This window comes from Phascolarctos cinereus, unplaced genomic scaffold (assembly GCF_003287225.1).
Source record: "Phascolarctos cinereus isolate Bilbo 61053 unplaced genomic scaffold, phaCin_HiC Scaffold_9;HRSCAF=440, whole genome shotgun sequence".
Classification (NCBI taxonomy): Eukaryota; Metazoa; Chordata; class Mammalia; order Diprotodontia; family Phascolarctidae; genus Phascolarctos; species Phascolarctos cinereus.
Window position 1 is genome coordinate 193,927,199 of NW_027556402.1, and position 18,154 is coordinate 193,945,352.

An 18,154-nucleotide genomic window follows, 5' to 3' on the forward strand; every position below is an offset into this window, starting at 1 on the left:
GTCTGCATCTCAAAGAGAGCAAAGGAAAGGTAAAAGGACCTATTTATACAGAAATATTTATAGCAGCTCTTTTTGCGGTGGCAAAGAATTGGAAATTGAGGAGGTGCCTATTAATTGGAGAATGGCTGAACAAGTTGTGGTGTATGATTGTGATGGCATACTTTTGTGCTATAAGAAATGATGAGCAAGATGGTTTCAGAAAAACCTGGGAAAACTTATACGAATTGATGCAAAGTGTTTAAGTGAGCAGGACCAGAGAACGTTGCACACAGTAACAGTAATATTGTAATGATGATCAGTTGTGAAAGACTTAGCTGCTGTGATCAGTAGAATGATCCAAGGCAATTCTAAAAGACTTACATTGGAAAATGTCATTCACTTTTAGAAGAGCGATGTGATGAACTTTGGATGCAGATTGAAGCATAACCTTTTTTTGCTTTTTTTTATTTTTCTTGTTTTATTTTTTATCTGTTTTCTTTTGTAATATAGCTAATATGGAAATATGATTTGCATGACTTCACATATATAATCTATATCATATTACTTGCTTTCTTAAAGAGGGGGGAGTGGCAGGAGTGAGGGAGAGAATTCAGAACTCAAAATTTAAAAAAAAAGACTTTTAAATTTTATTTTTTTAAATGGGAAATTTTTGATGAAATAAAAAATTCCAATGTTTTAATTAAAAATGCCATAAAAATGCCTTAGAATTTGTAATCTATATTTTTCAGGTGTGGCCTGAAGTAACAGATCCTGAAAAGTTTGTATTTGAAGATGTTGCTATTGCTACTTATCTGTTGGTAAGAACTTATTTAATGTAAATGAATCCTGAGTAACCAAAGACTGCAATAGCTAATTTCTGCAAAAGTGAAGAAGAGGCATCAAACCTAGCAATTAGGATTGGTTTACTTTTTCCAGCAGGCTAATTTTTTTAAATTGGAATTTTGGTTGACATAGAGCCATTGATCTATATGAATATGTTAAAATGTATCTGAATTTGTACAAGTGTGCTTGAAATGTAAAGTCTGTCATGTTTGCACCAGGAAGCTAAGGTCAAAGTATGCTTTTTTATGAAGATTCTTCAGAGCATGGCTTAGTGATATTCTAAATTAACAGATATCTAATGAAATTAGTGTAAGCAGAAATTAGTGTAAACAGAAAGATATTCAATGAATGCTCATTTTTATGTTATTTACCCTTAAAATTCAAATATTGAAATTTCCAAGTTAGCAGCTTGTGGAAAGAACCTTTTGCCCTATACTGTAGGCATTAACCTATAATCTTGTGTCTCATGCCTTTTCTTTTCTCCATATTTATTTTTCCTTGGCAATTTAGTCTCAAGCCACTTTTCCTCTCTACCTGCTCTAGATTAATTTTGCCTTGATTTAAGAATTCCCTTATACTTTTGAAAAATTATAGACATTAAAATTTAAATATTTTGGGAACTCATCCAGTTCTTTTTTCAACATTGTCTTCGGAACTCCTGTAGCTCAATTCTTATCTTAGATGTATTACATTCTTGGACTACTTATCCCAGGCCAAAGTGATATTTATTTTGTAAATTTACCAAGAACCTCATCACAACATGTGTTTATTTTATATTAAGTCATCTTTATTTTATATTGACAGTCTTCTGTATTGTTGTACTGTTATTCCTCGGGATACTAGAATTACCTCACTTTTCAAAATATCCAGAGTTTTTAGTTTCTTTGGCTGCCATCTCAAGATCTGAAATATAAAAGTTAGAGTCCCAATATTATGGGTTTTGCAGCTGGCAATGATTTTAGGGTGCTAAGGAGAGAATATGAATATGAGTAAACAGTTTAAATAAAAATAAAGATATGAGAGTGAACATGGCAGATGTATTGGGAGATAAGCAGAGGTGAGGAAGTAGACAAACATGGCTGGGACAATATTTATATTGTTGTTGAGTGGGTCATAGGTTTCTTAGATAGGGCAGGGCAAGATTATGGTTTGCTTTGCAATCTATGCTGAGGAATTTGAAATATTTAAATCCATTTTTCTCCTCTGTTCTGTTCAACCAGATACTTTGAATCCTAGAAATGATTTTACTTTGGGAGAGAGTTGATTAGTAACTATATTCTTCTCTCCCGTCTTTGCTTAGGTTCTTTGGGAAGAAGAACGAGCTAATAAGGGAATAACTGAAAAACAGTCCTTTGTCGACTTGGGATGTGGCAATGGTCTCCTTGTTCATATCTTAAGCAGTGAAGGGGTAAAATACATTATTATTTTAAAAACATGCTATTGTGTTTTAAATTGTTTTATTATTATTTTGTTATAAAGAATCAAGCTCAAGGCTCATTCAGATTTGTTCCAATAATATTAATTATGAGTTAATCTAGCTGTTGAGAAAGTGAAGGACTTAAGGCACTTAATTGAGGGAACAGTTATTTAAATGACCATTTTTTAGGTACAAAAATAGTATATTACGTACTTCCCTCTTCTCCTTTGCCTCTCTTTTTCTTAGCTTTTATCCTTTCTCTTTTCCCCTCCTCTTCCCTTCTTTCCTTTCTTTTTTCTTTCTTTCCTTCCATCCCTCTTTCTTCCCTTTCTTCCTTTCCTACCCTCCTTTTTTCTTCCTAGAGCTTTGACTACTTGCTTACTCCATACTTCCTAATTCTCTCTACTCTTGCTCTCAGAAACATAATACTAGATTCAACATTTGTTGAGTCAGTTTGGTAGCGTACAACTAATTGGTTTGCTGCTCACCTAAACTACTTTAATAAATAGATGACTAGATTTTTGCAATATAATATTTGTAAACAAAGATAGAAAGTGTATTTTAATGAGAGAGCATAGTACTGATCCATAACTTATGAAAAGGCATTCAGCTCAGGCCTGGTAGAAGACTGCATGAGAATCATTGGAGTTAATTGTTAGATGATTCTTACTTAGAATCTGATCAGTCAGGTGATAATTTTTTTTTTCCTCATAGCTTCTCATCTTCAAGAGAGCAATGAGGAGGTGCCTCAATCTTTGTTGGTGGGTGTTATACCACACATGAAATAATCAGTCAGAATACTCTTTCTGGTAGCTCCATGTAGATATAGCCTCAGTCTTAGAGGACACTCTTTTGTTTTCAGTACTTTAATAAGTAAGTCAATATTGTATCTCTTTCTTAACAGTTTAGTTTAGTAGTCGTAGTTTAGTTTGTAGTATTTAGATTTACATACATTTACTTTCTCCTTGCTAATTTAGTATTAACTTTATTCTGTCTTGCTATCAAACTAACCATTTGATTTAACAAATCAAATATTTCAGCATCCGGGTAGAGGGATTGATGTTCGAAGCAGAAAAATATGGAACATGTATGGACCACAAACTCAATTAGAGGTATTGACATTTTTCATTTAAACAACTTTAGCATTGATTGTCATTGTTTTCATTACTTGTAGAAAATTAATGTATTTACAGTATAATAAGAAATACCCCCAATGATAATCCTTATTGGTCAGCTCTTGGGTGTTCAAGGATTTCTGCAGGTCGAAAAGGATAAAATTATAGATTCTTTTTGTAGCTTTCAGTGTGAATTGAAGAAATTAATGTTTACTGTCTTCTTTAGCTATATTTAACTATGGCTCAGTGCATATATACAGAAAAATCCTGGTCATATATTGCTAAAATAAGCACAGATTTAAGCACAGAAGTTTGATGTGGCAGCCAGTAAAGCCTCTGCAGTTTAGGCTTCATTTAGAGGGTATAGTATTCCAAGTGAAGGAAAGGAAGTGTTAGTCTCGCTATTCTGTGTCCTGATTATACCAGATTTGGAGTATTCTGTCCAGTCCTACATTTTTGTTTGAACCTTGACATCTTCTGTGTGTTCAGAGTATGGTCAATGGGATGATAAGTGGATTCAGGCTGGTGCCACGTGGTCAGTCAGTCAACAAGCATTTATTAAGTGTCTGCTAAATATCTGGCACTGTACTAAGCATTGCAGATAGAAACAAGAGGCAAAAAACAGTACCTGTTCTCAAGGAGCTCACTGTCTACTGGGAGAGACAACATGTAAGCAACTATACGTGACAAGATCTGTGTAGCATCAATTGGAGAGAATCAGCAGAGCGAAATCACTAGAATTAACATGAGGAAACTAAGGCCCAAAGTAATTAAGTGATTTTCCTACGGTCTTACTGGTAGAAGTAGCAGAACTGACAATCCAGTCCAGGTCTTCTGACTCTAAATCCATTTCTTTTTCAAGTAAAGAAGCAGTGTGATACAGCAGAAAGAGAGTTAACCTTGGATACATAAGAGACCTGGCTTTGAATCCCACTTTAGGCTCTTATTAGCTCCATGAGCTTGGTTAATCCACTTAACCTCTGAATCTCAGTTTCCTCATTTGTAAAATGAAGATGTTGGATTAGATAACCTCATGTCCATTTCAGCTATAAGTTATGATCTCATATTAGTTATTATTATGCTGTAGGACCTCCCTTCCTGATCCCAGGGAGTGTCTGGGGTGACTCAGTTAGTTGGACAGCTGGCATATATCCAGTGTACACTTTGGAAATCTGTTTCTGGCTTTAAAAGAAAGAAAAAAACAAAACAAAAACCAAGAGTCAGAAAAGGGCATTTTGATCCCTTGAAATCTCTCAGCCTCATATTTAGCCATTCAACTGAAGACTCTCTTTTCCACAATTAATTAAAATTTCATGCTTCACATTTTTCTCATTTGTTGCTTCTTTGTTGCCGGCTGAACATTTAAGCCCCTTTACCAAAAAAAAAATTCCTGTTACCTTTTGTTTTTCCATTATTGGCTATCCCCTTGCTCATTCCCAACCTCTGCCTTCCTCGCCCCAGATGAAGCTTTCTTTATAACAAAGGAAGACAGGCAAAAATCAACCAACACAGAAAATATGTTTGGTAGAATTTGCAACATTCTGCACCCTTCCTCCCCCTCCTTTCCACTGAATGGGTTGAAGTACATTTCCTCATCTCTTTTCTGGGGCCAGGATTGTTCATTAAGGTGACAGCTTTCAGCTTTGATTTAATATTCTTTTCATTTACACTATTGTAATCTTGTATGCTTTTCTGATTTAGCTTATTTCACCACTCTGTATCAGTTACACAGGTCTTCCAAGTTTGCTTAGCTCTTCATATTTGTCATTTTTTACATTGGAAAAATATTCCATTGCATTCATATACCACAGTTTGTTCAGGCATTTTCTTCTTTGTTCTCATTTTTTTCTCCCGTAACAAAAAGTGATGATATAAATTTTTGAGGTGTGTGGCACCTTTTATTTCTCTTTTGACTTTCTTAGGGTATATGCCCAACCAGTGGTATCTCTGGCTCAAAGGGTATAAAGAGTTTAGTGATTTATTGCATAATTCCGAATCATTTCCCAAAATGATTGGCCAATTTATGGCTTCACCAACAATGTATTAGGATGCCTGTCTTTCTACAGCCCATCCAGCTTTCCATCTTTTGTTGTCTTTACCAATTTTCTGGGTTAGCCCTTTAAAAAAAATTCTGGCCTTGCTTACTGGGCTCTGGAGCAGAAAATAATTAATTTCTATAGTTGCTTTCTAATCTGGCAAAAGATACAGCGTATGTACTTTGAGTTATAGTTATTTGTGTGTCTCATTTCCTGTGTGGACAGTAAAGTCTGTGAGGTCAGGGCCCTTATCTTCAATTTTGTATCCTCTCTTGTTACTTACCACAGCTGATACTTAGTAGATGTTGAGTTGAACTTAATTGAATTGAAAGTAGCCAAAAATAGATAATATTTTATTTACAAGAAAATATTTAGAGTAAGTAATTTATTACCAGCCTTGGTTCTCTTGAAAATCATAAAATTTTATTCTTTAATGGAACTGATTTTGAGTAGGGATTTTTTCAATCTTTGTACTTGTATTCTCAGCACCTTTGGCAGGGCCTGGCACATAGTAGGGGCTTAATAAATACTTGTTGATTCATTGATAGAGGGAATTCCTGTTCAGAGAAGGATTGGATTGGAGCATGGTCTTAGTCTCACAGACAGATAGGAAGTTCAGTTCTCTTCCTGATTCATGAAAGCACTTTATAACATCCCAACAAGTGGCCTCTTACATAATAGGGCACCCCATAGCTCACAAACTGCCTTTTCCATTTTAGACCAGTTTGAATTGTTAGCACATTTTTTCTAGCAGCGAGCCCAAGTCTGCCTCTCTCTACAAATAAATGAATCACCATAATGAAGAAGTTTATATTTCAAGATCAAAGAAAACTTTTAAAAGACCTCTTTTTATCAGATCTCATTGTCAGCTAGAAGACAAGTTGCTGCTAGTAAGAAAAAACACCTGTTTTAATAATGTCATTATGGAAACCACAAAAAAGAACCTTGATTTCATTTTTCTTCTTTGAGCTAAAAAATAGGGATGTTGCAATTTGCTATAGTCATTACCTCTTTTATAATTGTTTATGAGAGGAACAGGTGGGTTTTTGTTTTTCAGAAGTGCCGTTAGACAAAATGACTATAAATTTGATCATGAGTAATTATCTAAATGCAAATTGTGGCTTTACTAATCCATGATATTTTAAAGAGAAAAACAAGCCAGTGTTTGAGAAAATAGTAAAGGAACAATAAATATTACAAAAACTTTTGTTCCAATCCTTTTTGTGATATAAATATGTAAGTACACACATGATACATGAATTAGTTATTTTGATTTCAGAGGGACCTTAGAAGTCATTTAGCCTATTTAACTTTCTGTTTGGCATTCAGAACCCTTAATATCCTAGTTCCTGCCACCCCACCCCAACCCCTCCACACACATACCTTTCTAGTCTTATTTCACCTTATTCCTTGCCATGTACTCTTTGATTCAGTGACACTGGTCTCCTGGCTATTTTATGAACTGAACTCTCTAGCTCCACATTGTCTCAGTGTCTGTCCCCCTTGCCTGCATGTTCTCTCTTCTCATCTCTGCCTCCTGGCTTCCCTGGCTTCTTTCAGGTCCCAACTAGAATCTCATTTTCTATAGGAAACATTTCTCAGCTCCTCTTAATTATTTCCTATTTATCCTGTGTATAGCTTATTTGTATGTATTTGTTTGCTTGTTGTCTCCTTGTGAGCTCCTTGAGGGCAAGGGCTGTCTTTTGCCTCTTTCTGTATCCATAACACTTAGCACAGTGCCTGGCACATAGTAGGTACTTATAAAAATTGACTTGTTAAATCTCATATTTTACAAGTATAGAAACTGAGGCCAAGGAAGATGAATGTGAGAGAAATGATTATTAATAACCAATATCTTGTAAAGATTCAGGGGCTTTCCACTTCTTCCAAATTCCTGATTTTAGAAAAGTCCAGTCTTTTGAAGGACATTACTGATAATGAGATTGTATTAACTGTCCTCATCTTGGTCAGACCCCACCCAACCTTACAAGGAATTTAATCAAAGGTGGAGAAGCCCAAGCTTGGGTGGAGATAGCTCAAGGCTGGTGGTTGTCTGAGTTAGTTTCTCTGTCGAAGGATGACATGATGTCACTTGCAGCGCCTCATTGAAAACTTATTCTTTGAAGAGTATATAAACTGTGAACCCCGCTATCATAATTATCCTTGGTGTAGGAGAGACAGCCAAAGGACCATTCTTTTACTAATAACCTGCTGACCTTATTAATAAAATCATTGAATTGCCCAGAAACTATATATCTTTAATCTTTTTAAATGTCACAAGTGATTTGTCCAGTCACACGGTTAGTACTTATGCAGGTAGTGAGTAGCAAAGTTAGAATTTAAACCCTTGGAATTTGTCATTCTTTACACTTCATATTGTCTTTCCTGATGGAATGTAAGTTCCTTGAGAGGGGAGAATTTTTCACTTTTGTGGTTGATTCATTTTCTTTCTAAGAAGCCTCTTAATTTAATAGCACACGATTATGAGTACTTACATAGTACTTTTTTTCATCTTTTCAGAAGTTTTTTTTTTATAGTTTGGGGTACCTTTTGTTTGGTTAAATACAGTGTATTTATTATAGACTTAAAATGAAGTTGTATAAAGAACTGTGACTGGAGTCAGAGGCCCTGGATTTAGATCTTAGCTCTGTTACTTACTGCCTGCATGACTTTGAGGAAGTCACTCAGCCCATTCAAGACTTGGTTCCTTCATCTGTCAAATGAGTGGGTTGGGCTACCTGGTCTTAGCTGCCCCTTCCAGGTCAAAATCCTGGGATCCTGTGACCAACTTCAACCTTAACTAAGTGATGCCTGTCTGAAGTAGAGTATGTCTGAACTGAAGAGTTTCCTGATGATTTTGATTCAGGATGGTAAGACTCATTAAGGAGAAAATCTTTGAACAACTGAGTGGTGACATTGAAAGACTCAACAATTATAAGCAGCACAGTGAGCAGTCATAACTTCAGAAGGCTGATGATGAAGTATGTGTCCCAAATCTAATGGGAGAGGTGATGGACTAAAGGAGTAGAATGAGACCTCCATTTTCATACATGGCTAATATGCTGACTAGTTTTACTTAGCCATAGTGATGTGTTAGGAGGGAGGTTTTTGTTGTGGGGTCAGAAATCATTGGGGAGTGTCATAGAACAAAAAAGATCATCGACATCATAATTTTTGAACCCCCAAACTAATTAGTGCCAAAATTATACTACTTTGGCATTGTCTGATAAGTGTCTGAGTTTTTTTGCGGTAGAGGGGAATGTGGTGGAGAACATGAGACTTGAACAGATGGGTTTATCCCTTGAAAGCTTGGATAGAGTAGGGCCTTCATAGAAATCTGCACTCTGGTATTTTTACAATATTCTTTTATTTTTAATAAAGCAGCCTTCACATAATGAAATTATATGTTCTTCTTAGGTACATGGATTATTTAAGTACATACATAATTTAATCATTAGCCTCAACAGAACAGATCTAGTAGGTCTGGTTTTTCTGACAGACAGCTTAGTATGGAAGGTATTATTTCCTCTGATTACAGAAGTTGATCTTGAAACTAGAATATACAGCTCAGAATTTCAGCTGTTACTTAGTTTTTTCCACCTATTCATTTCAAAATAATACATTTTAATAACTAAGTGGAGATCAACTATTAGAAAAATAATTTTCACTCCTTTATATTTTTAAAGCACAGACTGGACATTTTCTTTAATTAACTGGAGATTTCTTTGAACACAAATTATATTTTGTTTCAGGAAAGTGCAATCACACCAAATGATAGTTACCTTTTCCCAGATGTTGACTGGTTAATTGGAAACCATTCAGATGAGCTTACTCCATGGATACCTGTGATTGCAGCCAGGTAATATCTGGTAGAATAAATGGTGATAACGTTTTGAGATCTGAACGATGACCACTTAGACAGTACTTCTATTTATTTTTAATAAAACATTTATATAGTCTTTTAAACATTTGCATAGTCTTTTGTAAAGTGCTTTCCTTTTAACAACCCTATGAAATAGATAGTACAAGTATTGTTATCTACATTTTATAGATAAAGAAGATGAGGATCATGAAAGGACACTTGCCTGTATGACTAGTGTCTGAGCTGGAATCTGAGCCCAGGTCTTTTGACTGCAAGTCTAGAGATCTTTACCTTATGCCCCTCAGTTCAGCATACATTTATTGACCACCTACTCTTTATAAGGTCATGTGCTTTGCTTGATGCTGAGTGAGGACACCAATGAATAAACATGGTCCTTGCTCTGTTGAAATCAATATCTTTTATCAGATAAAAAATCATCTTGCTCTTATTTTGTGTAATAAGCCCTCTCACAAGGTGGGGGGAAATAAATTAAAGTTGATATTCAAAAGAAAAAAAATGTACTAACAAATTAATCACTTTAAAATAGTCCACAAAGTCAAAACTCTGTATTAGAGATAATTTTTGATTCTGTGGTAACCCAGAAGGCAACTTGATTTGCAAAGAAGTTACATAATTTCATGGTAAGGAACTGGTTTCTAGGAACTTCCTTACCTAAGGGTTTGTTCTTACCAGTTTAGCTTTATTATAGAATAAAAGCAAAATGTTAAATTAATCTCTTGTACCTACTTTGAACTTACCTGCCCATAGATAAATATGTCAGAACTTTGAGGAACTAGCAGAAATTAAAAAAGGCTCTGTAGTAAAGGGAAAAAGCATACAGAGTGTTTTTTTCCACCTGAGAACATGTTGATTTTAGTGTTCTCATGGAAAAAAGTCATCTGATTTTTAGCATTTTAAAGTAAGTTATTTTGAATTACCTGTAAAAATTAGGAGAGTAAGATGAATACCACTCAATGATCAGCTTCGCAGAAAGGCATGTAAAATACAAAACCAAATAAAATTTCAAATGCCATACTCCAAATATTATACATTAACTGCTCACAGCTCAAAGCATGTGGGGATGCTGTTGGGAATTGGAGGAGAGAGACAGGGTTTGAGAAACATTTTATAACATGGTAAAGGAAGGTGACTGCCTGTCCAAATCTGAGGAGTACTGCAGTTCCTACTTTTTGCCAAGTTTTCATAGCTCGAAGGAACCTTAAAGACCGTCTAGTTCAACTACCTCATTTTATGAATGAGAATACTGAGCTCAAGAGAGGCCAGATGATTTACTCAAGGTAATAGAGATTAAAGGAACAATTACTGGAATTTGAATTTAGATTTCTTGACTACAAATTTAACGCTCTTTTCACTATACTATAATGCCTTCTACTTTAAAAAAAAAGTGCATATTTTATTTTCCATTCTATAGCTTCCCTTCAGGAAGCCTTTCCTGATTTCTCTTTCCCCAACCCCTCACCCATCTTCACAACTGCTAATTCTTTCCCTTTGAGATTACCTTCTGTCTATTCTGTATATGTACTGTACGTATGCAGTTATTTAAGTATTGTGACCTGAGCTCTTCCGTGTCAGTGACAGTATTTTTGCCCCTTGCCCCAGCACTTAGCACAGTGCCTAGCGTGTAGTAAGGGTTTAATAAATGCTATTGACTAACTTACTGAGAAATACACAAACAAGAGCATAATAAGAGAAAATAAAAACAAGATGTAGGTAAGTTGAAACAAGCAGAGGCATTTGACAAGTTTCTTTGACACTGAACATAGAAGACACGGCCCATGCAGCTGCAATAGAGTGCATGTGGAAGAAGAGCGTTGGGGGCCAAGGGTGGAAAATGGCAGTATCATATCTCTCAGGGCCTCAAATAGTAGGTAGAGGGAGTTTAACTTTATTCAGTGGACAATAGAAAACTAATGGAGATTTTTTTTAGTAAAGCAATCGATTTGACCAGTTTAGTGTTTAAAGATTATTTTGATGATAACTTCCTGTCTTTCCATCCGTCTTTCTGTTTCACTCCTCCTAAACCAAATTGTGTTTTTTTTCATCATTCCCTCGACCTCCAATCATTCTGTCTGTCCTTACTGCCAGAATCTATAACCTTTGCTCAAGCATCACTTTCCCTTCTTCAGTCTTAACACTCAACCTGACCTGTTCAGTTTTAAACTATTCTCTACCTTGAATCTCTTGTCTCCTGCTCCTCTCACTTGTGTGGAATGGGTCCACTATAGAGTCAGGTGATTTACATTCAGTTGAGCCTTTGTTGCTGTGTGGAAAACCTGTTATTCTTTCTTGATGAACTCTTTAGCATGCTTTCTGCCATGGATCAAGACATTAGATAATTAGTGGCCTTAGAACAGTTTTAATTGCGTGGTGGAAATGGAAGCCAAATTACTAGGGGTTGAGGAGAGAGTGAGTAGTGAAGAAATAAAGAAATACCTTGTGTGTATATGTGTATACACATGTGTGTACATATACGTGTATATATGCATATGCATTTATATTTGAACAAACTTGTGATTAGTATATAGTACTCATGTGGGGAGGAAACTCCTTATACTAGTGCGTGTCAGTAATTGTTCTGTAACTTTGAAGTCTTACAGGATTTCTGAGAGGCTAAATAGTTTGCCCGTTGTAACATAGCTGGTGTCTTGTCAGGTAGAACTTGAACTTTGAGGCCTGCCTTCTCTCCACTCTGCCAGTGAATTACTGATAGTGGAATTAAACTGAGAAAAATAGTTTTGGTAAATCTTAATGATTCAGTGTTCTCAATAATATGGTGTCACTCTACTTTTCCAGTTTTATTCCCCAAACTCTCCTCTGTACTCCATGCTTTCAAAATGGCATCCTTGCCATGCCCACTACTACTCTCTGTGTCCCCATGCCTCTTTACTTATTTTGTATTATAGTTTATAATCTGTTAGTGGGATTTAATACACATGTACATATCTCCCTACTACATTCAGATTTTATGCTTCATGAGGGCAGAGACTGTGTCTCATATAAAATTTGTGTTAAACACCTGTGTGACTTCTCAATATACTAGACAACTCTGTAACACTATAGATTGCCCAGCAATTTTTGATCTGCATTGGTGGAGGGAGTTTCCTCACAGGGAGCCCCTTATGCCTGTGAAATCATAGATCGTGACAAAATTAGTTGTGCTCAGCACAAAGTTGATGTTTAATATTTATTGAATTAAAAAGATTTACAGTCTTGCTGAATTTTAGTTAATAGATTTATCTGTAACTTTTGGTTTCTAAATCTCTGCTAATTACTTTTATAGGTCATCATATAGTTGCCGTTACTTTGTCCTGCCATGTTGTTTCTTTGATTTCACTGGAAAATATAGCCGAAGGCAGAGTAAGAAGTCTCAGTATAGGGAATACCTTGATTTTATTAAAGAAGTGGGGTTCACCTGTGGATTCCATGTTGAGGAAGACTGCCTTCGAATACCATCAACAAAAAGAGTAAGTTTCTATCCTTCTTGACTTTAGAGTTGTGTAGTAATTTAGATTGAAAGTCAAGAATCCTGTCACATAATCTAAATTGACACAATGTTATCTTAAGTTGTTTTTGAAATAAATTAATATTCATCAGAAGTTAGCAATCTCATCAGCTGTATCCTCAGATCATATTTATTGAGTAAGAAGTTACTCATAGACACAATTTGGCTTTGCCTATAAAAGTAGAGCCTCTTGATTCAGAAGGGAGTATGTGGGGGTGCTGTTATCTATCCTCTTCCCAAGACCTTTAATAATTATGAAAGGAGGCTTTTGTAGGAGTCTCCAAAGCTAAAACATCAATTGCCCTGATTTGGAATTTGTGATAATTTTACTAGGGCTGCATTAGTGATGAAGAATGGTTTTATATTAAAGCAAATATAGTATAACTAAAATCGCAGAGAAATATTTCTTGGGAACACATTTTTCATACAGTTTTATTGCATATGTTTGTATACAATTAATAGACTGATCACAAGTTCATCTTTTTGTTCATTAAATCAGACTTAATAGGGTCTCAACTGAACAGCATGTAAGTAGCATTAAAATAAATGCTGAGTGGCTGTGGGTGCAGATGTATCTCACTATGTTCAGTAGTTATATTCCCACCAATCTGTAGATCAGTTTTTTTGAGAAACTGCATCATATTTTAAATATATGGCTCACATTTAATTTGTATTAGGGATGTTTTCCATTTAAATAAAAACTTTATTGAATCTTTTTGTAAGTTTGAGCATCACCTTCAATTTGCCTCTTTTGTAAATGTAAATATTCATTTAGTTTATTTATCTATAATAGAAGGTCTTCTAAAAGGTTCTCTAGCTCATGTTTACCTCCCCCTCCCTTAATTAACAAGATGTTGATATAGTTTTAATTTTGTATTAACTTGTGACCTTCTAATGAAATGTGATGCTTATGTTTTGGAAATTTTAGAAGTTTAGAAATAGAAGCAAGATGGGCTGAGGAAAACTTCTGTGTCTTGGTAGATTTAGCTGTGTTCATTTTTACAGGGCTTAAATAGAATTCTGTAGACCAAGAGAGTCTTCCAGCAGGTTGATCAGAAGCTATTGGCATTTGTCTGAGTTGGCAGTCACTGTGGTGTTCCTCTGTATTTGTAAGTTCAGATGAGTTCTCGTGGAGGAGGGTGGTGGCTGACAGTACTTTGTTTCTTCCATGTCCTTAGATTTATTCATCAGGGCCAGTTTACCCTTCCCTGGCCACTACTCTCCAACTCTGTTATCTCCTGAACCAGAGGTGGGGAATGGGGTTTGTTTTGTGAAGTTTAGATTCAGTCAAAGGGCCACATGTGGCCTCGAGGCTGTAGGTTTCCCACCCCTGTCCCAGACTCTCTGAGTTCAGTGTATCCCCAACATTTAACAAAGTGCTTGGCACATAATAAATGGCTTTTCATTTATTTACTTATTTAATTGTTCATTCATTCGTAAACCTATTAGGAATTGAATTGTGAGTTAAGGTAAGATTTTTTTTTTAAACAACCACATCTGACCTTAAGCACAAATTGATGTTATGCCTTCCAGAGTGGTCACTGTAACATAGTACACTTACTTCAGCATGCTGACGAGTGATCCCTACATTTTGGAACTTTTCTTTGGGAATTTCCTTCAGAGCCTTCACCTGCTTTTAAACATCCGTAGTGTTGGCAAAATGTTGTTCCCTAGTGGTGGGTTTGATTTTTGAAAACAGCAAAAATTCATTACAGAATCAAAGAATTTCAGAGTCAGAAAAACTTCGCCGACTATCTAGTTCAACCTCTACCTGAGAATTGCCTCTTCCGCTTTCCTAATAAGTGGTCATCTGGCCTTTGCCCAAATGAGAGGGAACCCACCCCCTCCCAAGGCAATCTCTTGCACTCCTGGACAGCTTTGCTAGGAAATTTTCCCTCTAATTAGGCCTAATTTGCCACATTTTAACCAATTGTACCTAGTTCTGCTGCTCAGTGCTCGCACACATTTTCCATTGACAGCCTTTCAGATTCACCAGCCTTGGAGAAATTAAAAAAAAAAATCAAAATTGACTCATGGTTATAAAGTGATGAACCTAGTTTTCTTGGATTTTTTTTTAACTAGCTATGGATGGTAGTGCCCAAGAGTGTTCTAAACGCGTTTGGCGGCAGTACTGGATTAAATGCACAACTTTTGAAGGTGACCACTTTGAAGAACAGCACTCAGTTTAGTTTATACAGTGTAATGAATGAGGACAGTGAGGTGCTCAAGGTTGGCTATGTTTGTTCAGACAATAGTCTCACTGCCTCATAGTCATACCTGGTTTTATTTCAACTCATTTTATTCTCCTGGTTTACTCACTCATTCCTCAAGTATTTGTTAAGTGCTTACTGTGGGCCTCGCACTGTGCTAAGCCTGGACTTACTCTCAGATTTTTATGTCTTTAAGGAGGAGATCTTTATTGAAAATTGTGAAAGCAGACTTTTGTGGGCTTTGTTATTAGTTTAAATAAATATGAATCCTGTGCTTATTATATCATTGTATAATCCGGTAATGTACAGAGAAAAATAATATTCTCTCAAGGATGGTATGTAGAAGGAATCTGTGCAAGGAGCCCTGGGACTGATGGCAATGCACCTTGCCTCAAAGCTGGCTGTCCTACATACTGACCTTGGGCAGGCTGCCTCATTTCTCCGATCCTCAGTTTTCCTCATCTTTAACATGTGAGATACCTGGTTAGACTTGTAGGAGCCTTAAGTTCCTTTTGAATGCTAAATCCCACAGGTCTATGTTGTGCTCGCATAACAAAACAATTATTTTACTTTTTTTTGTAAATTCAGGTTTGCCTGATTGGAATATCCAGAACATATCCAGCTACTGAAGAAGCTTTAGTTGATAAGCAGAGAACACAGTATATTGATAGTAGGCAGTCCTGTGCTCAGATTCACCATAGTGAAGACTCTTCTTGTTCCTCTTCAGGCAGCACAATAGAAACTAAACATTGTGACCATCATACATATTTAAACTGTCTCAGTGATGAGCCTCCCAAAGGTCAGTTTCCTGAAAATGAAGGGAAGGTGCCGCAGGAAGATGGAATCTGGATAAATGGGTTTCAGCCTAGAGACAAAATTGAACAAGTTAGGAACTGTGCTTCTCTCCCTCGGGACTTCATTGATCACATAGTTTTGAAAGTGGCTAATTTGTTGTTGAATGGAAAGCAGCAGAACGCCAAAGAAGACCCCTGCGATGGAAGCTCGAAAACCTGGAATCGAGGAGGTAAACAATCAACTCCATTTCTAGGATATATGTTAAGATTCTTTGATAGACACTCGTTTCTCCTGTCTTTTTTATTTCTGAGATTAAAAATAAACTCACAATAACTGGGCAAAGAAATGCTGTCTAGAAAATTTTCCATATAGTACATATTAATGTAATCCCTGTATTGTTAAAATTTGAGTCTTTTAACTCTTCCAGAAAAATAATGACTTCATACGTATGCCACAGAATTACACAGTACCAACATGTAGAAATTAAACAAGATGAGTATCAGTTGCTGTATACAGTGTGATGTAGTGGCAAAAGCTCTGAATTTAGAGTCAGGGGACCATAGTCTTAATCCTGGCTCTGCCACTAAACTGTTACTGTGACCTTGGGCAGGTTTTGTCACCTCGCTGCTCTTTTAAGTTTCCTCATGTAGAAAATAAGAGCTTTGGACTAGATCTTTTACAGAGCTCATTCCTGTGCTCCTGTGACCTGACACCGACCAAAAAGATGATGATGCTGTCTGGCATGTATGCGTAGCACTAAAGGGTTTCTGCATTAAAGTGTCCACTCACATTAATGACCTCCCTGAGCACTGCTGTGAAATTTAAAAGTTCTAACATGTATAGTAAAAAAGAGTTATTTTTGTGATAAACTGTTGTCTCATTTGTTCCACAAACACTTATTACTTAACAAACTAACCATCAAACAAAGTAATTGGGAAAACTTCCGATAAAACTAAACAGAGATAACAATCTTTCCTTCTTGTGTGGCACTTTAAAGTTCCCAAAGGTCTCTTCTCAAGATGTCCCTGTGAGTGTTATTATCCTGGAGAGCCCTGTGCCTCAGTGAGGCATCAGAGAGGGAGGGAATAAGAGGTGTCATTGGGATACCTCTATAAACAGAACTATTTACTTTTAAAAATATGTGTGTATGTATTTTTGCACGTGTGTATACATATATATACACATACACATACATACACAAAACAAAACATACACGTGCAGTGAGTAATTTTGATCATAGGGGTGTTGGTGTCATATCTATAGGTATGCATGTACATACATGTATGTAAATATATGCATCTGTAGACATACATATGTTCAAATAAACACACACATAGTAAGAGCTTAATAAAAGCTTGTTGCCTGTTTGCCCTCCCCCCCACACCCATCATGTGCATGTGTTTATTATGTGTCAAGCACTGTGCTAAGTTCAAGTAAAAAAGATAGTTCCTGCCCTGAAGGAGCTTATATTCTAGTGGAGTAAGACAAAACAGAACTAGGAGGACCTCAGTCCCTCATAGAGAAGAAGGGGGCCTGAGTGGCGAAAGGATCTGTCAGGGTGAGAAGTCTAGGGAAGGACTGATGTTCCATCATGAGGAGGCTCTCAGCGTGGCAGGAAGTTCCAAGGTGACATTGTAATAAAAGGCAGTGATGCTTGCATACTTTAGCAAAATATCAAGGTAGCAGCTTATTCAGTCACAATCTGATCTCCTATATGTCTGTTCTCATGTAATTTTTTTATATAGCTAGACATTTTGCATCATTTAATTCTACTTGCTTTGTATTAATGACTTAAGTCTTTGCCATGTAATTTTATATCCCTGTTATTTGCAACTTCTACTGGCATAAAAATATTGAATTACATGAAGAAGAAAATCCTATTTTACTGTCATTATGGAACAAGGCACAAGACTAAGTCATTAGAGTTCTGTGCATTCAATGATCTAATTTCTTGTAGAGTACAGTGGCTCCTGAACTGTCAACACACTTTAAACCATTATAAATATTGCAACCTCCCCAGGCTGCTGAATAAGGACCCTTTTTCTGCCTGTTTACCAGATGGGATAGAAGACAGTGAGGAGCAAGAAAAGCAGAGTAGGAACCTTCTCTTTTTCCAGAGGAAAGAGCCAGAAACTTGTCGCTGTTGCTCAGGTTGTAAAGCAGATGGAAAAAAAAAATTCCCCAAAGATTCTTATTTTGAGCTGGGACCTCCCTCTTTACTGCCAATTTAGAAGCCTCGGATTGTATCCTAAAAACACCATATCTGCTCCAGTCCCATTGCCCTTTTTATACTACAAAAAATTACCTTAAATAACTGCCCTTTTAGACTGAAAAGGTCAGTAAGAAATGTTACTTACTTGAAACTAGAAAATAG

The 18,154-nt window shown here is 36.2% G+C and overlaps 1 protein-coding gene across 2 annotated transcripts in view; it reads left to right on the plus strand.

The window, feature by feature from the left end:
* Positions 1 to 18,154, plus strand: part of TRMT44 (tRNA methyltransferase 44 homolog) — a 48,273-nt gene that overhangs the window by 16,147 nt on the left and 13,972 nt on the right. For both annotated transcript variants that reach the window (XM_020992269.2, XM_020992271.2), the window contains exons 4-9: positions 729 to 797; positions 2,123 to 2,230; positions 3,280 to 3,351; positions 9,143 to 9,249; positions 12,554 to 12,737; positions 15,574 to 16,009. In XM_020992269.2, coding sequence (XP_020847928.1) covers positions 729 to 797; positions 2,123 to 2,230; positions 3,280 to 3,351; positions 9,143 to 9,249; positions 12,554 to 12,737; positions 15,574 to 16,009 — 976 coding nt within the window. The remainder of the gene's footprint in view (positions 1 to 728; positions 798 to 2,122; positions 2,231 to 3,279; positions 3,352 to 9,142; positions 9,250 to 12,553; positions 12,738 to 15,573; positions 16,010 to 18,154) is intronic.